Source organism: Anser brachyrhynchus (genome assembly GCF_964034855.1).
Source record: "Anser brachyrhynchus genome assembly, chromosome: 14".
Taxonomy (NCBI): domain Eukaryota; kingdom Metazoa; phylum Chordata; class Aves; order Anseriformes; family Anatidae; genus Anser; species Anser brachyrhynchus.
Window position 1 is genome coordinate 8,933,509 of NC_137709.1, and position 19,008 is coordinate 8,952,516.

Consider the following 19,008-nt stretch of genomic DNA (forward strand, 5'->3'; position numbering starts at 1 on the left):
TTCCACCGTTACTTTACTTTTACCAACTTCCACAGCTATTTTCTCCCTCCTCCTAGGTGCCAGGAAATTGAAGGTAACATCCTGTCTGCTTTGTAAAACAGTCCAGTGTTGAAAGCATGTAAACCGAGCCATTGAGTAAGTCAGATTACTACATCAGAGACAACATTGCGTCCTGTAGTGCTTTCTCTTAGATTAATGGGCATTACACTCCACACAAAAGCAGCTCAAAACTCCTTTAAGTCAACAAAAATACACCAGAACTACTTGACAGCACATTTAATTCCATGAACTTTTTCACAATAAACGGCATGATATATTTAGGTGTCTGGCATAGAAAAAAGTGCCTCCATAAAACCAGACCTAACCCACTTGCAGAAGATATTAACAAAGTATCAGTTACATTTTTAAATCCCAAATAAAACTAACAAATCTAACCCATTTATTCCTACCTGGAAATCTGGTGCCCAGCATACAGCAGCAATGCGGTCAGAAAGTACAGGTAAAGCTGAACAAGGTGTTGCCTTGGTAAAGTGAGGAGCACAACACTTAAGATGTAACCTGTAACAGAAAGCAGAGGTTGACGTTTCCAAAAACACTATTTAACCTCAAGTCTCTTGAAATATGAACTAACAGTCAAGTTATTCAGATCTCTTTAATTGCCTTTGATTTCATTTGGTTTTAAAACTCAGGTACCTATATTTTCCTCTTATCAAAACAGCACACAATATATTTTTTTTTTTTGGTCATGAACAGAAATAGCTCTACCAGCTTCTGTAAAATTACATCTAGGTATCAAGCAGTGAATTTGACCTCCAGTATTTAAAGCCGACAATTATCATAACCCATGTAACTAGGGCAAAAGGCCTAGGTGTCTCTCTTGCTAGTGAAAATGAGCTTCGGTGTTAACAGGAAGAAAAAAAGGCCTATCCCACCTAACAGCCTCAGTTATGTGATGTAAAAAATCTTTTTATTACTTTTTAAGCAAAGGACACACAGAACACTTATCCATGCTGATTATCATTACATATTTTTTATTCTTCCACTGCAGCTTCATGGCATTAAGACATTTCACATGCCCATGATTTGAGGTAGACACAGGCTCATCTCCACAGCAGCAACGTTCGAGCACATTTTAAAGCACATTGAAGCCATCAGGATGCTGCAAATCAAGGCACCTTGGCACAACCTATGGCTTATGTGCACTGACACCAGCAGTTCCCTCACTGCCTGATAGCATTTAGCAAGATTGTAGAAAAAGACCCAATGCAGATACAGGGCTGGTCTTCAAAAACACAGCCTGGCTGCTCAGCAGCTTTTACAACAAACAGAACAATGATCCTCTCTTTCCTACATGCTTTCATTAGGATACTTTATTAACACAGTACTTTGAAGTCCACAACTGGGCGGTGATGCCCATCCTCTTCCCCAGACAGGCTGAGCAGGTCAGAGACCCATCGCATGGTGCCCTAACTAATCTTTATTTCCGATCTCACCACCACAATGCAGTGCACTCATGCTCTTTTCTGAAGGTCAACTGAAGTGCCTGGCACTGAAACCCATTTAGGAAAAAAAAAAAAAAGCAATGGGCTAGCAACTTCCCTGCAGCTAAGAACAAAACACCAAAGGACTTGGACTGTCATTTAAAGCTGTATCATACACATTACACTTCAAGTATCATCCATCCATTCAGCAACTCTGGGCACAGCCTTCTTAACCAAGTTAATTTATACTTTGAACTTTTTAAAACTACTTAAGAAGTAATGCAACTCTAGATTAAGCACTCATAAACGTGGGACAAACAGCTACTATAGAACAACTTAGGAACATAATATGTTCCCATATTTGATAAAGATATGATTTCAAAGTCAGTATTTATGTAGAAGTATTTCAAGGCTACTTAATACTTCCCACCTTCAATAAACAATCTCTAAAATTCTGTGAATACTTAGGTCTACAAGAAGGTAACTTGCAACATGCTCCTAGAGAAGGCATCAGACCCACAGGATGCCAAGCAAAGATCGATTCAGGTATGACAGATGATGATACATGTGACTATGATAGACAAAAACCATTTACTCTCCTTCTTTCCAAAAGCTAAAATAACTGACAGTTTCTTCAATTAAAATGAAATACCACTGAAGTCACCACTACTGGTTTAGATACTGAGCAAAAACTATTTTTATTTTAATCTTTCTCAAGGGACCTGAAACCCAGCACAAGTTTCTTTCTAACACTTGTTTTACACAGAATAACGTGCTTCTAGTTAATTCAATAGTGCCAACACTCCTATCTTAGGATTTCTTAGCAAACACCAGTACGCTGGAGAATTCATCTTCTCTGTTCGCCACCTTCCTTCTACCAAACAGACAAATGACAAGAGCAGGAATTTCCCAACAGAATCTCGAAGACATTTAACTAGTCTGCACCACACCACAGCTTCACCAGCTCTCTAAGCACCTGCAGACACTTTTAATATCTAGTCTCCTCTGTAATTACCACTTCCCCTTGATTGCTTAGGTAGGGACACCTCTTTGGTGCACAGCCATGCACAATTCCAGCCTTTGAGTCAAACCTCTCTAAACCTTTCCTTCTCGCTGCAGCCCGTGACTCACCTTCAGGTGGAGGAAGCTAAATGGGGTTTATTATGCAGTCTTTTATTCCTCTTTTTCCCTACAAACAGTCCAAGAGTACCTGTTCACTGTATCTGCATTCAAGCTCTGCCATCTTCTTTACCTTATTCCATCACATGACAGTCCGCTCCTAGGGCACATGATGATGTACTTGAGCAGTGCTAGGATAATTTATGTAAAAGGAAGATATTTTAGAGGGCAGTTACTGCACTGCCACACAGCCATGCTACACAGGAGTATTTTAGAAGTGACTGAAGTTCATTCTTCTCCATGTGATCACTAACTAAAGTATAGGATGGACTGAAGGAACAAAAAAAGGTCTAAATGCACATCAGAAGATACGAAGACTACTGCCCCATCCGTGCCTTTCAAACAGCCAGCCTCCCAACAGCAGGGGGGAGCACCAGGACAGCCAAGGTTACTGCAGCAGCTTTGAAGACGAACACCACTGCTCACGGGTTTGGGCCAGAATTTAAATGTTTACTTGGAAACAGGCCTTATTTGCTCTTACGGTTAGGTTTTGAAGAAGGGGAGAGTGAGAGACGTTTAAGTAGTTCCCTTTCACTCTTATTTACAGTTCCCTCTTATGACTTGCTAAGTGAGAGTTTGACACCCTCGATACTGCAATATTTGCATTTTTGCTGCAGAGGCCCTATTCCCACAGTGGTACCAGCCTCATTTTTATCTACAAGGCTTCTGCCAAAAAAAGAAAGCAAATAACTCATTATCAAACTGGCTCATTGCAGAAGAAAAGGAAGACAAGCTCAAATTCAGACATACTAGCAGTGACATTCTATTCCCTTTCTTTTCACTTCAGCAAATGATGTAATTAGTACACAGCATAAATGAGATCCCACTTCAAAACAAAGGCCCAGAAAATGAAATTTCTCACGGCAGCTTTCTCATCTAAATCATTACATTCTGTTTTCATTTGCACCTCCTCTGTCAGAAGCAAGCACAGTACTGAAAATATACACCCATCCCTTTTGGAGAGATTCTCCATGCACAAGGCTTTACAGTTTGACAAACATCTTAGTGGGCAATCTTTAGCCATGGGTTAACAGTAACTAACTGTGCCAGCCTTACAAACGCACGCTCCTCAGCACCCATTCAGGAGCACAAGGAAGCAGGGAGCTTCTACCGCCTTTTCCGGTACTGATTTAGGCCCCACTGGGGAAAATAAAGAAAAACTGTGGGGGGAAGAAAAAAAAAAATCAGCAGAAAAACTAAGTTAAACATTGCTGGATGCGAACACGTATTAACTGGCTCATGACCTCATTTCTAACTTGTTGATTCAGCTAGATGAAAACCTCTCACCGCGCAGTGCTCATTGTCAGAGCAAGCAGCAGCTCACGCTCAGATTGCCTTTCAGCACTCTATCTGCATCCCACCAAGGTGTTTCCCAGCTGCTCTCACCCCGTGTTACCTTTTTGCCCACTCAGGTGCCTGAATTTTATTGGCATGCTGCAGGCAGCGGAGGCTTCTAGAGCATGATCAAAGTTGCAACTCATCCTCTTTATGAGACATTTTAGCGCTCATTTGCATGATTACAGATCCCTCGTGTCCACTTCACATTATTAATCAAAGTTTCCTACAGGTTTAGTCAAAAAATGAGAGCTCAGCATATGAAAGCCAATTCAAGAGTTCATAACATTTCTTAGTAAAACCAAACCATCTCTTGGATGCTGCTTCTGCAGAGGCTTGCCAAGGAAACACTGCGCTCAGAAGAAAAGCAGCTCCTTATGCTGGATGCTACAAAGTGAGGAATTCATATCTGCGAGCACCAGAAAGTAACAGCACAATTGCTTGGATTGTACCAGAAATTTAATTTGTGAGGGCCTATCTGCCCACTCAACCATACCCTCTGAGGATAAAGGGCACATCTTACAATACCCTGTAAAGCGGCAAGTTGTGATCACAGAATGCCATCAAGACTCACGTCTGTCCTGACTCCAAGTAGGAACCCTGTACCACGGAGTCTGTTACTGCATTTTAGCCTAACCCTTGACTGTGCTCATTTCAGTTTATTCAGAAGATTATCTGGCCACAACATACAAGTACCCATAACAGGGGACAGACTTCTGAAAGACTGTATTTGATATGACAGAAACAGTATAACAACAGCTTGCACCTTTATTTTCAGTGAGTCTACTTCTTGGGGTAACCAGTCACCAGAACAATTTATGTAGAGATTTAATATATTGTCTGTGCCTAAAACACCTATTTCAAAAAACGACGGCTTTCAAAAGATTGGTTTTAGAGCTCCCAGTAGGTAAAGGCAAGATGTAGAAGTTACCAAGGGAGATTCCACGGCCTCTTTGGCGCAGGTTGGCTCAAGACCAGAAGGAACCACAACAGCCACTCATTTTTAAGTCACATAACAGGAGAGAAGAAAAGTTCTTGTACATCCTCAGCTTGTATTAAGAATCTTTGAAGAATAACCCAGCCAAATGGGGCCTTCTGAATTGTCTGGGACATCTGACCTGCGAGTGAGACCAGTTCTTCATCTGTTGTTAAAAAACAGTCATAGAGAAGCACCTCGCACAAGGACCTCTCCTGCATCAGAAGTGGCTCCAACAAAAAAACTTAAGCAAAATGTACTCAGCGGAAATCAACCTACAAGCCAAGCCATTCGGAGAGCACTTAATGCCTAAATCTGTATCAGTCTCAAGTAGCCACTGGGGCACAAGTGCTAGCACCACCAAGTGCATCTTTCATCTAGCCTCACGGGTGCTAGCTGAGCAGCTGTCCGAGGCAGCAGAAGCACGGTGGGCTTTAAGAGGTGTTGCTTTTTTGAGGAGTGATGTCTTTGTGTGGCAAGCCACGGCACTCCTCTCCCTCACCCTCCCACTCAGCCAGAGCTGCCCAAACAAATGTTACATGCTCCAAGAAGTTTCATACTTTGAGCTAACACTGTAAATATTTTTGCCTTTCTGAAAATATGTTGAAAAATTAGTTCTACACTGAGAAAACACAAATCTAAACCTACTCGTGCACAAGAAAATTAGTATTTACCCAGTCATGGCACAGCGTAACAATAAACCGAGATCTGAAACCATCACCAACATCTGCATATCTCAGTGAAAAGAATTCCAACAGAACAATCTGCTCGTTACTGGGGCACTGCCATCGGTTTCAACAGATGTTTCTTGAACTATTAAATGTATAACAGATTCGGTATTCTGAGTATAAACAATCCAAGAACAGGGTTCTGTACAGATTTACAGTATTGTTTGAACAAACCAATGGACTTTAGGCTCTAGTTCTGCTGTATGAGTCAGGGGCTGTTCCTATAATACAGCACACGTAACAATCAGAGCTCTGGCACTAACCACAACCACGGAGAACCTGAAGGGTCCTGCAAAAGAACACAGAACTGGAAGTGGAGCTATAAGAATATGAGCACTCACAACATATTCCGAATTATGAACACAAATTGCCAAGTTATCATTAGACTGGTGCTCAAAAAAATACAATAGTCAACAGAACCTCATCAAATCTTAAGAATCTCCTTTCAAGCAAGGTACTATTGACTTTTTTTTTTAATAAAAAAAATGTACAAGTTGTCTAAAAGAGTTACCAGTTTTGTACATAAAAGTTACTTTAAAGTATCTGTATACTGAGAAAGCTGCTTAGTAAAAGCCTGGGACACTATGGCAGCAGTATGTGAACCAGTAGTGTCCAGAGCTGGAAAGAAAAAAAAAAAAAGAGTGTGCTGAATTCTGACCATTGCATATCCTCTACTCTCTTCTGTCTTTACCAACTGTAGCACACAGCACATTTAATCAAAAAGGATAAAAACATACTAAGGTTTTTTTTTTTTTTGTAAGAAATAAAGGCCAAGTCAATGCCATCAAATTGCATTTAGTTAGAAATAGCTACAGTTTAAAATAGTAACACAAAAAATAGTTCTACTACCCATTTATCTAAGTGGTGCTAGAAGGAGGGTGACAGAAGATACAGGACAGCAAACTCAGATGCTGAATCTGAGCAGCGCCTTGTCTTTGTATGCATTTGCACATTTAGTCACACACCCTCATCTCATGATTTGGGGAAATTAGTTTCTGGAATGAATCAGCTGCTTGCTTCTTCTCACACCAAAGCTCCACATCACACTTTTTATTGCATTTGTATCAGACTGCTCAATCTTTCCTCTTAAGAGAAGAGGCACCACAAAAAGCTGTACAAATAAAAGACCGAATTAACCCATGAGAGCTCAAAGAAAGTGGGCATACCACAGCAATCAGCTACCATCAGATGGCTGCATGTTCTGGTTTCTCCTTCCACAAGCCCCTTTTCTAAAGGCATCATTCATAAGTAGTTCACACCTAGCCAGCAATGTGACCAAACGATTAAGGTAACCACACAGCGTTGTGAAAGATGATGCATGTTCCAATTATTCAAAGTGTTTAAACAGTTTCATTCCTTTCTTTCCCTGATTTTTTTTTTGTTACAAGGAATGCAGTTTAAGATAGAAAACTGCTCTCATTTTTATTCTTAGGTAAGAAAACAGACTGTGTTTAGTGCACATCTACGCCTTTAGCACGACAGTGACATTACGTTCCAAGTCTGACCATGATTACAGGTTAAGCACATGACTCTTCTCTTCCCATTTAGTTCAGAGTACTTAAGAGTTAGAACAAATAGCATCACTTTGGCCTTCACAGGAGAAAATTATGTGGTTGCAACTGTTTCCACCTTCTGCAACAAAAGAATAAAAAAAGAAGTGACTGTCCCCACGGAGCTCCTCTACAGTGTAGAAGCAAGCACTGAAGTCTGGCTGTAGCAGTGTGCACTAGCCTACACCACATAAAAGTCAGAGGAAGTAAGCCATTTTTAGCTAGCACACATCCTAAAGAGGATGCTTTAATTTATATAAAGCAATTTTAACAAAATGTTAATGAAACCACATTTTACTTTTTATATTTGTAGACAAAAAAGTTGGTTTTCTAATGCTTTTCCTCTGGTATCTTTCTACGTGGTAACAGTGTGTCAACCTACTAGAGCACCCTACCTGCACATCTATCACAGGCTCCTCATGTTGAAGCCTACTGCAGGCCATTCAGCAGCCTTTTCCACCTGCTGGAACAGTAACCACAGCACCATTTGATAAACAAAACTACTTCGTAATTTTCCAATGCTGAATTAATCTGTTTACATTCAACAATTCTAACCAGAAATTTATCTCTGCTATTTGCACTGCTTTGCACAATTATAGTTAAATTTCATCCAGTTGAACTTGCGGCAGAGAGGTTATCAGGACGGAATATTTTTCCTTCCACTAAAGCAGATAAGGGCTGTTTCATGAAAAGATATGAAAGGGAAAAGCCGTATCAAAGAACAAATTGCATCTGAGAGGCTTTTATTACATTCTCAGTACTGCTAACTGGAACATGAATCACACCTTAACATATATCACCCCACCTGACCAACTCTAATTGCCTTTTCAAACTTTGAGTCCAATGGTTGGAAGAAAGTGCCTTTAAACAGAAAAGATATTCTTAGTAACGTCCCGACTGATCCTCAGTTCCGCGAAAAGGTTCACTATATCAAGACTAGTAGATGTTATTGATTTTGATGGCTTTCTAATCAAATCATTCCTTCAGCATCTACCTGAGATAGATGCACCTGATCTCCTAAGCTGTTAAAAGCACTTCTCTGATACGGTAACTTTTAAGAAATTCAGTGACTGATTGATATTGCAAAGCTGCTGCAGCATTTGCTGATTCTGTATTTGCTTACTGCAAATATGAAGAGGACATTTTTTTTTTTAAATAAATTAGCATGCTAAAAAATATCCACAGTAAATTGTCATCCAAATTACATGCTAGCAGTTAATTTCCCCCAACATATCTTCAAAGCAGCTTTATTTCCCAAACTGGTGGAAGAATACTTGGTTTCCCTTACAAATCCAATGTATATGTTCTGATACACTATTTTAATTAAGGTTATTCTGTAAACTGTTGCAATTAAATCTACAGAAAAACTCATGCAAGTTGACTTAGCCAAGCCTCACACTGATGTAGTTTTAAGAAAAAAAGCAACAACCAAGGAATAAACACAAATCAACTTTATTTAAAGAGTACTAGCAAAGTTTTGTCACTGAAAAAAGCCTTAATATCTCTTAGCACAAGCAACTTGCTTGATTATTTACAAGCCCTTGATCTCAGCAACTACCAGTTGGAAAAGTGAAAGTACAGACACAATGCTGTAAAAGCAAAAAGTAAAAGTACTGCTGAGTGATTGTATGAAGAGCACAGAATCAGAATCCACTGGTTTAGTACTAAAATAGCCTCCAGGTGAGAAATACTTTGAAGTAATAATACTTATCTCTGTAATGCTTTTTATTAGTATATCTCAACACACTTCAGGGAGGACAAGGCTATCAAATTGGTATAAAAAAGGGCTGTGTCACAACTGGAATTTACCTTCTGATAACCTGCTACACAACTGTTAGTTTTGTATTAGAAACTGATTTGATGATCCAATTCCTAAAATGTACTTGTGTGTACACAAGTCGCATGCACAGAATGAGCAAAGCAAGAGAAGGCCAGGTATAGCTACATGCCTCCATGGTCCTGCGTCCCTTTCACCAGCAACAAACAAGGACTGTCTTCCACAAACGTATAAAACCCCATAAAGCAGTAACACCAGCTTTTTGCACTGGAAGTAGATACACTGCTACCCTTAGCAAAGTAGAATGGAGCCAAAACAAAGAAAGCCACGTGATTTTAATGACAGTGAATAACTTCCAAACAGCAGACATTTAATAGATTAAAACCAAAAAGTCACATGCCAGCACTTCTGCAGTCTGGATTAAAACCCTGGACATGCCACTTCAAAAAACCACACTCCTCTAACAACTTAACTAAAGGGCGTTTCCTTGAGCTGACTGCAGTACATTGTTATCCTCCAAGCCATCTACAAGGAAGAAACACTGCAGAATGGGATAATTACATGCTAGCCATTTTCTCTCAAAGCTAGGCAGTACTCATGTAGGTCCTCATTGGCTATCAACCTCATCAGTCTGAATCCAATCCCTAATTAACCCCCTGTGCACTCACTAGATGAATCACATACCCACCTGGAGAGCAGGTCCCAGGACAGCAATCCTTTCATCTCCTAAAACCAGACTTCTAGCATTTCAGCGCTAGACTTGCAGGCCAAGGTTGAAACCCCAGCCCCCTGAGCTGTGTTAGTAATTTTGTCCATTTATCTGCAACACAAGCAGTAGTTATGTGCTCTAATCAACTCAGAGCGTATATGCAGTTCATAGGGTTGTAAACTGAAGAGCCACGTCCACGCAGCAGTGAAAGCCAACTTCCTGGTGCTGTGGTCACAGTCAGGCAACCTTTTCCCTAGTCTTTTTTTTAATGCCAACGATATAAGTTACAATACTTTTGTCTGCACAGCATTTCCAAGCAGCTTTTCTACTAGCCGATTGTTTCCAACGTCACTGTGCTATTCTTTCAGGGCATCGATATTGTTTCCAGACACCAACTTTGACTCTGTTTACATATCAAAGCTAAATAACAAAGCTCCAGACCCTAGGCAGAGTTTATTTACGACTTACATAAACAGAGCCCCATATTAACTACAGTTCTGCTGATTATATTTATTATAATGCTATCTGTTGAAATCAATATATTGCCATGCTATTAACAATTTCTTAAAATTCTCATAGCGAGCAGAATGGAATTTACTACAGCAGCATTTTCTCTTGAATGCACGTCCACTTACCCACATAATGCATATTGAGGGCCAAGTACTTGTACTGGAAGAGAGGGTTGTTGTGCAGGCTACTTCTTTGGATCTGCTGGAAGAATGAGCTGACGTCCCACCTGTACAAGACATCCAACAGCATGATGCTCGGGACCCTCAGGGCCACATTTAATATTGCCTCCAACTTCTCCTTCGCAGCCATTCTCTTCCCCTTCCGTGAATTGGCAGCAGACTGGAAATAGCACAAGACAGAAGAGTAATCAGATCAATCTCCCTGTACAAACAACTATTACTGATCATCTGAATGGGGCTTCCTGTGCGGCCACAAATGACTGAATGAATCAACTGAGTTAAATTCACATCCAGACAGGACAGCTTCTAATGTTGCTACATGAAGATCAATTTGCTAGCAATTTTCCATGGTGATACTGTAAAAGGGGGGCTGTGGGAGTAGGTTAATGACACAATAAAAATGGTCAAAGGGTGTGCACCAAACAAACCTTTATTCTTATTCGCACTAATTCAGCATCCAAGTCCCCAGCCAAAGGACCACAGTGTACAAGATACTACATAGTGATAAGCTACTACATGATAAGCTTTAAAAACCAAACACCAACAAAATTCACAATCTCCAATGAGCTATTCTATTTCTATACACTATTCCTATAACTCTCAAATAAAATAATCACCAGCTAAAAGTTCAAACATTTTAGATTTATTTCCTCAATGCAAACTGAAATAATTTCCAATACACAAACTTATAAAAAAAAGTTATTTGTGACATTCATTAACCGCTATGATTGTATACTTTTATGGAATTGAGGGCTGGCAATTTCAAAGATTAAGATTAGTGACGCAAATATTCTGCTCATTTTAATGTAATTCACTACAAGGAATCACACAAACAGAAGACTATATCCTCTCTCAGGAGTACCAGAAGGTAATTTAATTGCGGAGCTTGAGAGCAGAGTAGATGGATGATGCAAGACAACAAAGGGCTTTTTTTAAAAAAAAACTTTTTTTTTCCCTCTTTCAAAACGTAAGGGAAAAAAAAAATGGTCCACAACAGCATCTCAAAAGGTATCTAGTCACCAACAGGACCATTTTAAAGAGCAATGTAAAGAGGATGTTTCCACATCCTGTCAGAGCACTGCCTTCAGCTGAGACCCTAAAGGAAACGTGTTGTTTAAGCACTCAGCCACCCACCCACCCACGGCCAAGCATCCACCCCAGGCTGTGTTTGTAAGCCACCAGTCATACACAGCACATTGGAGCAGTGCAGCTGAAGGCCAAGGTGGGGACGATCCCAGTGAGTGTTCATCCACAAGCAGCCATTCAAACAGATGCAGTCACCCCCAGCACCACCAGCCTGCAGCCGAGTTCAGGTTTAACCTTTTCTTATTAGAGCGATGCTTCGAAAGAACTGCGTCCCAGCCACCGAAACAGAAAAGTCTGCATTTGGAACTGCAGTTCTCAACATTTTACAGGATTTCATTCAAATGGTCATTGTGAAATTTTTTAAAAAGGCAACACGGAAGCACAGCATGAAAGGAAGTCATGCTCACACGCAGAAACCAAGAAACATTTCCTACTTGTACGGAGACACACACACACACAATCATCTGAAGCTGTATTTGTGCTGCCACAGACAAGATGCTACCAGAAAGGTGCACACCTAAAGCCACGCTGACACTTGTCAAGGCGTGATGACAAAACTAATTCAGCTCAAGAAGCCACGACAGATCGATACCGAGACTTGTCTCGGTAAACCACAGGCTACAGGGCTTCTGCTTGCCCTCGCCTAGCCCACAGCCTGGCCTGCCAGGTTACGCAGACATGGGCACCTTTTCCAGAGCCCTACAGACCCCAAAGGCAGCACAGCCCTCCCCGGCACACACCACTCCACTGGGAATTTCACATTGCCTCCCAAGGGGAATTCAAAGGCCAGCAACAACGCTGGAAGATATTTAAAATGAACAACCGAAATCATAACCCAAATAGCTTAAAGAACGCTGGTGCTCAATATTTAGTGTGAATGAAAGATGGAGTTTTAACGTATGGTGCTGACCAAGTGCAGGTTGGGACCTACATAAAGCGTTTCGGCTGTGTACGGAAGTTCAAGCCTATGCTCAGACCAGCTCAGAGGACAATTCATACGAAGACATTTCGAGCATCCTGTACTTTTTTTTTTCCCAAAAAACTCATTGGTTTTGCCAAGCATGCAAAATTAATTACTGTGAATTAATTGAACCAAGCTGCCTCCTGCTTTTCGCTAGGTTACTTTTCCAAGTGGATCAGGGCTTAGGAGTGGGCAGGAGCTGCCGTACAGGTTTTCACACCGTCATGAAATTACCCACGTAAAGTGCCAACAAGCACCTGATTTCAAGTCATGCTCCTGTAACCATCAAACCTCATCTAGTCAACAGCAACAACCAGACATGAGACAAGAAGGAAGTTTCCACTTTCCCTAAGTACTCCGAATGCAGACTTCCATGGACTTTTCCAAATACTGAAAGTTAACTGAGATTCTGCACATCCAAATTAAACTGAAGAATTTTACCTTCTACATTCACACACATGCTTGAGAATGTAAGAAAACTAGAAAGTGCAACATTTTTTTACCTACAAACTCCAATTGCAATCTTGTTAAAACAAAAGCAAAACAAACTCAGAAAACCACATTCTCTTACAATCGATGGGCCATGTATTACGAGCAGCAGCCGCTGAAACACTGCAGCATATTCTGTCACTGCCTAACAAAGCACCCAGTGCTAATAAGAAACTCTTTAAAATTAACTTCAGTGGCAATGTGGATGTGTTAAATAAAGCCTCAGTTGTAATTGCTGCCAAGTTCTAACAGAACGTAATGCAGGCAAGCAACAAAGTCCACTGCACTAAGCTCATTATATTGTAAAGAGCTCTCACAATACATTATTTTGATTGGTGTAAAAACAAAAACATTAAGCCTCTAAAACCTTTAGACAAATGATGATGACAAGAGTTGCTGGATGCTCGGACATTAGAGGAACACAGGCCACGTTTTAACATAGCCAAAAAATGGACTTCAGAGCAGGACTGGGAAGCCGTAAGTTTTTGCCCCAGAATTTTTTCCTGATGATTTCAAATGTCTCCCTGTTCCAAATCAGGACAAGAAAAAGAACAGTCTTGGGAAGAAATTCTGACTTCACCTCTTCCCTGAGTGCAAGCACAGCTGCGCTATTTGACCACAAACAGCTTTAAGAAGTCTCCCATCATAACTGATTAACACTCATGGAAACATTCTTATTTTCTAACAACACAGCACTGCTCAAAAATCCCTTGCTCAGCTGGCACAAACATTTTGTCAAAAACATATTCCTGGCTAGCTTTAAAAAAAGACAGTAGAATTCACAAACCCTGATTTATTATTTTTTTTTTTTAAAAAAAAAAAGCTATTACAAATTGGTCCCTGCTGATTCCATTAGCAAAACAGATTAGCAGCGAGCTTAAAAAACCCTCAAAGACAACTTACATTTATTTTCCCTTTAATAGGAATTTTTTTCTGAGGATCCGCCTTCACATAAAAATTTGCCACTTCATCTGAGGCTGCAATTTATGCCCCAAACCAATGTAACTGATTTATGCACCGATTCAATATTAAACTATCACATCACAGGCAGCAAATACTAATAAAGTACGAGGGGACACACAACCTGCATCCATTTATCCAAGCAGGCCCTAAGTCACACGAACAGAGTTTCTAATATTTAGAAAAGCATTACACAAAAGTTACTTAATGCTTACCAAACTATATTGGAATATTTGCAAACCTAAGAGTTGTTCTGATACTACCGACACCAAAAATCATTGTAGAAAAATTCAGTAGCTCCAACTGGGATCAGAACTTCACAACTAGACTGGATCCTGCAATGTCTAGTCTAACATCTGTGAACAAACAAGGTGCTCATTCTCCTGCAAGATTAAGACATAAAACATTTGAAAGATTGACCCCCCGCCCCCCCCCCAAAAAAGAAATATTTTCAACTTCCATTTTTCACGTCTATGAAACTCTAGTGATTTTGCATACATCCATTAACAAGCAGACTTTGATCTGTAATCTAGTTTTGACTTTAAATACTGAAACTGAAGATATTCCTAAACCAGGAGTAGTCTGGTTTTGGTTTTTCCAAAGGGTAAACACGGCTAGACAGATCTTGAAGAGGGGAAAAAATCCCGACTTGCAACTATGGAAAGATTCAATGTCACAGTTCAAAAAATTAAAATACTAAAATTAGTCCCAAAAGTGCTATATTCATGAATTTCTCAGAACCCTTCTTTCCAAGTGCCTGTCCTGCTCTTGAGAAAAAAAAAAAAAAAGGAACTTGAAGTACAGAAGAATCCCATCCTCCAGAGACTTAAATCATCAGTCTGGGAGAGAGAAAACAGAGAAGGGAAGGAACAGGACAAAAAGGTTTATCAGATGTACACTTAGAAAAGAATTTCCCTGTGTGAGCTTGTAGGAAAAAAAAACACTAGAGCTCCGGAGGGTTACGTGAGTCACTGATCCATCAGAACAGCTCTTTCCCATGCAGTCAGCAGCAAGGAAAGCAGAAAGATGCCTCACTCCTGTACAATTTAAATGAGGCCAAGTTCTGTTTTGGCTAACAAGGACAGCACTCAAAATTTCTGCTGAGAAGGCCAGACACAATGAGCATACCAAGCGCACTAATAAAGCGGTGAAACATTGCAGTCGTGTACTGTAAAGCTACCATTAAGATCCGGTCAGCATCTCCAATAATACTCCCATTTCGTATCTCACTACGTTAGTAATTTCAAGTAGTAACTCTTTACTATTTAGCATTCGATTCAAAGCTTTAGAGAGTGTCAAGTGGCAACAGAGTATTCAATCTTGCCATGTAAGAAGTTATAAAGAATAAACAATATTCCCCTCCCCATCTGGTTTGACAATATGGATTGCTGTAGAGCTGGAGCGGCGGTGGGACTGGAGAACTGTTATTTCCATCTAGAAAACAAATGAATTGCTAAATTCCTGCTCAGGCAAGACCCAGTCAGTTATCAACTGAGACATACCTGAGTTAATCATTTCAAAAAAATGCATAATATACTTCAGGAAAAACAACTTTTACCGCAAAATATGTAGGCACCACCTCATAGCTGTTCATAGGGACGTAAGAGAGCACACATTGATATTAAAGACATATTAAAATGGCAAAATAAACTAGAGACAGTTAACTCTATAGTAGAAAAATCTACATTTCCAACTTTCTATATTAGCAAGCTTTATGAGGAAGAAGAAAATCAATTCAGGAAATGAGAATGCATATCACAGCACTGTGAAGTTAAAGTTGCTTTAAAGATTTATTTCTGGAGTACTTTCATACGCTGTGAGCAGTTCCAGCACACTCAATTATATTGCAAGTGGATTATTTATAGGCAGCCTGTAAAACATCCTGTCCCTTTTAGTTTTCATAACGAGCAGGTAAGACCAGGGAACTGAACTCAGGGACTAACGCATGGTAAGAGAGGTTAACAAATCCAGCAGGTATGCAGGAAAATCTTTCTGTGGTTTCCTACGGGATCAGCTCTCTGCCTGTGTATTATCAGTTCAAACCCAGCCACACTAAGAGGGGCTATCTGCTTTTTAGACCACAGCTTATCTGTCCAGTTAAGCACCTGAAATCTAGTTCATTAAATACCTAAATAAATATATTTAAGTAAACTCTCCAGGGAAAAAAAAAATCTAGACTGAATCACCAGAAACCAAACTGCTTTCAGGTCCTTTTCCAACTCTATAGTTTCTTGTCATTTCAAGGTTCAGCTTATTAGCTAGTTATTCAGCTTTTTTTTTTTCCCCTCCCCATCACAGCCATATTTGCAAGTCTACACCTACAAGCCTGCCTAACCACATTTGTATCAGCATATTCTGAGAAAATCCGGGCAGCAATCCCAAAGCGCCTCTGCAGAGGACAGAATACCCGGGGGACCTGCACGCGGAGCAGTAATGACAGCCCAAGATGATGCAGGCTCTGACAACCTCCCTCAAAGAGCTCGTTCACAGTAGACCAGCCACACAAGTAAAGCTCAGGTACCCCCACAAAAAACCTGCAACCTGAACGTGTAACCAGGATGCAGTTAACATGACAGGATGAAATATATCCCATCCTCCACAATTGCTCATTTAGTTTTTAGCCATTTCAGATACAGACGCAGCCTATGTTTAGCGCCTGCAATGCCAACAACTGGCTACCCAACTGGTTGGAAGTTAAAATAGAAAATAAGACTTTCAAGATTTCTTTCTGTCAATACTGTAAAAGTTTCCATTGTTGCACCTTATCTATTTGAGTCCTTTAAATAAAGAGCATCGGTTTCCAGGCCTGTCAAATAGGCTGCTTAGCTTCCTGCACTAAGGGACTCGTGCGACAGGAAGATCAAACAAATGGCAAAAACACTTAGAAAAGTCCCTTTTAAAGCATGTTTAAACTCAAGACAGGCAGGCAACTGAAAAAAAATTTCCAGAAAAACTCCATGAGGTGAACTATCCACTTCTGAATGCTCCTTTCAAGTACGCAATTAATTACAAAGCAATAGGGCTTCTCTAAAATGAAAGGAAATGCTTTAAAAGTAAGTGCAGAGAAACCAACGCACAGATGTCTGAATCATATCGAAGGTGCTAGACATGAATATGCACTTAAAAGGCAAAACTACCATGACCCATCCAATTTATAATCACATCAAACATTCCCAGGTGTGTCTGGAAATAAAAATGGATTCAGAAAGAGAGTAACCAGTAACCACCAAACAATAAAAAAGCCTTGCAGCGAACTGAAATAGAAGCCCTCTGCATGTACGCATGAAGAGGAAGAAAATAACTCTAAAGTAGCAAATACAGCAGGTTTTGAAGAGTGCAACATGAAACACTAAGCAGGCTTATAGAGTTTTCCAAGGCACACCCATTCATTCAGGTCTTGCTGGCGTGATGTGCCTTTCTGCATCTGCACCCATTCCAGCAGCTGAAGCAGAGCAGACACTAATCTCCTTCCATCACCTCCAAAGGAAGGAATTTCCCAGGATTTCTTCAGACGCACACAGCTCGGTTCATCAGAATTAGGTTGCTCTAACGTCAGCAGTTCCTCCTAAGGCTGACATAAACAAGGTGAACCCTGCGTTTTGGGCAAGCAGCAGCTCGACGTTGCTAAGGTTTTTGATGATCCTCCTATATAGCGGTGGTCACAGAGATGACTGTTCCCTAACGAGTTTAGGAATTAATAAAATTAAACCCTTTAAAGACATTAGAACTTGGGGAAAAAAAACACAGCTGACTGCCATAGTTGTTAAAGCTAGCTGGAAACAAAAAGATACCCATGCACAGCCAGCTGATCGCTCAAGATAAGTGGCATAAACGAGTCCCAAGTCCACCAAACAAGTTACCAGAAACTCCTGCATTAAAAACCGCAGAAGGAACAAACACACCAACACCTACAGACTGCCAAGAAAAAAAAGACATATATATATATATATATATAATTTGGCTAAGATCACAAGCAGCTAGCACTTACGAGCCAAGCCATCAGAGAACTCTCCCTTCTGCCGCCCAACATGAGGCAGGCGATGCCGGGCTCCCACCCAGCACCCGCCGGGCCCCCGACCCCCCGGTGCCACCCCGGGGCGCTGAGGGGCTCGCTCCTTACCTCAGGCCGCCCCCACCGGGGCACGGCTGCGCCTGCAGCGCCCGGCCCCCGAGCCGAGGGACAGACGGACGGACGGATAGAGGGACGGACAGACCGACGGAGGGAGGGAGGGGACGCCACGAAGCCGGCGCCTCGCTCAGCCGCCGGGCCCGAGCCCAGCGCCACGAGCGGGCCCAGCGCGGCCCCCCCGCACCCACAGCCCCCCACCCACCCACCCACCCGGCTCGGGCCGCTCCCCACCCGCCTGGCGCCGCCCTCGCCCCCCGCTCCACGCCGGGCACTCGGGGCCGCGCATGGAGGCAGCCGGGTGCCCCCCACGGGGGCGCGCACACGCGGCGACGGGCACGGAGGGGTGGGGGCAATCACCTGAAGCGGCGGTGGTGGTCGTGGCCGCCGCCGCCTCTTGTTCCTGTTCTCCCTCCTCCTCCCGTCGGTCCCGCGGCGGGGGCTCGGCGCCTCAGAGCGGCGGCTCGGTGCCCGGCGGTGGCGGCAGAGCGGCTCCCCGAGGCACCATGGCCGCGCCGCGCCGCCTCAGGGCGCCGCCAGCGCACGGCCCCGCAGCAGGGCGGCCATGGCCCCGCTGCCTGCGCGCGCCCGACGCCCGGCGCCGCGCATGCGCGCGCCCCGCCTCCGCTGAGGGGATCGAGGGGGGCAGCGCGGAATGGCGGCGGTCGCCCCCGCGCTGTGAGGAGGCACCGAGGGGGGCTGTGGAGGGAAGGGGTCGGTGCCCTGCCCGCTGGGCCCCTCTCAAACCCGGCAAGGCCGGGGGTCGGATTCCGGTGGGACGCCGAGGCTGCAGCTCCGGCTCGGAGCTCCCCGGTGTCCAGGCTGCTGCCGGCCCCAATAATGAGTCACAGAAAGTCGCTCTGTAAAATATGGGTAGTGTCTGGCTGGAGGTTTGGAAGGGCAGATCTGCGGTTTTGATAATAGTCGGTGCTGGCCTTGCGAAACGCAGCGCTCTATCAATT

General features: G+C 42.4%; 1 protein-coding gene across 6 annotated transcripts in view; it reads right to left on the reverse strand.

The window, feature by feature from the left end:
• The window catches only part of RNF145 (ring finger protein 145), a 44,744-nt gene extending 26,083 nt beyond the window's left edge, over nt 1-18,661 (reverse strand). For 2 of the 6 annotated variants that reach the window (XM_080555801.1, XM_080555800.1), the window contains exons 1-3: nt 17,909-17,929; nt 10,371-10,584; nt 450-558 (exon numbers count right to left, since the gene is read on the reverse strand). In XM_080555801.1, the coding sequence (XP_080411927.1) occupies nt 450-558; nt 10,371-10,584; nt 17,909-17,920 (335 nt within the window). In that variant the 5' untranslated portion in view covers nt 17,921-17,929. Of the gene's footprint in view, nt 1-449; nt 559-10,370; nt 10,585-17,908; nt 18,010-18,040; nt 18,217-18,406 lie in introns of those variants that run through there. The other 4 variants (XM_080555805.1, XM_080555802.1, XM_080555803.1 and 1 more) reach the window with 4 other exon arrangements.
• Nucleotides 18,662-19,008: the final 347 nt, after the last annotated feature.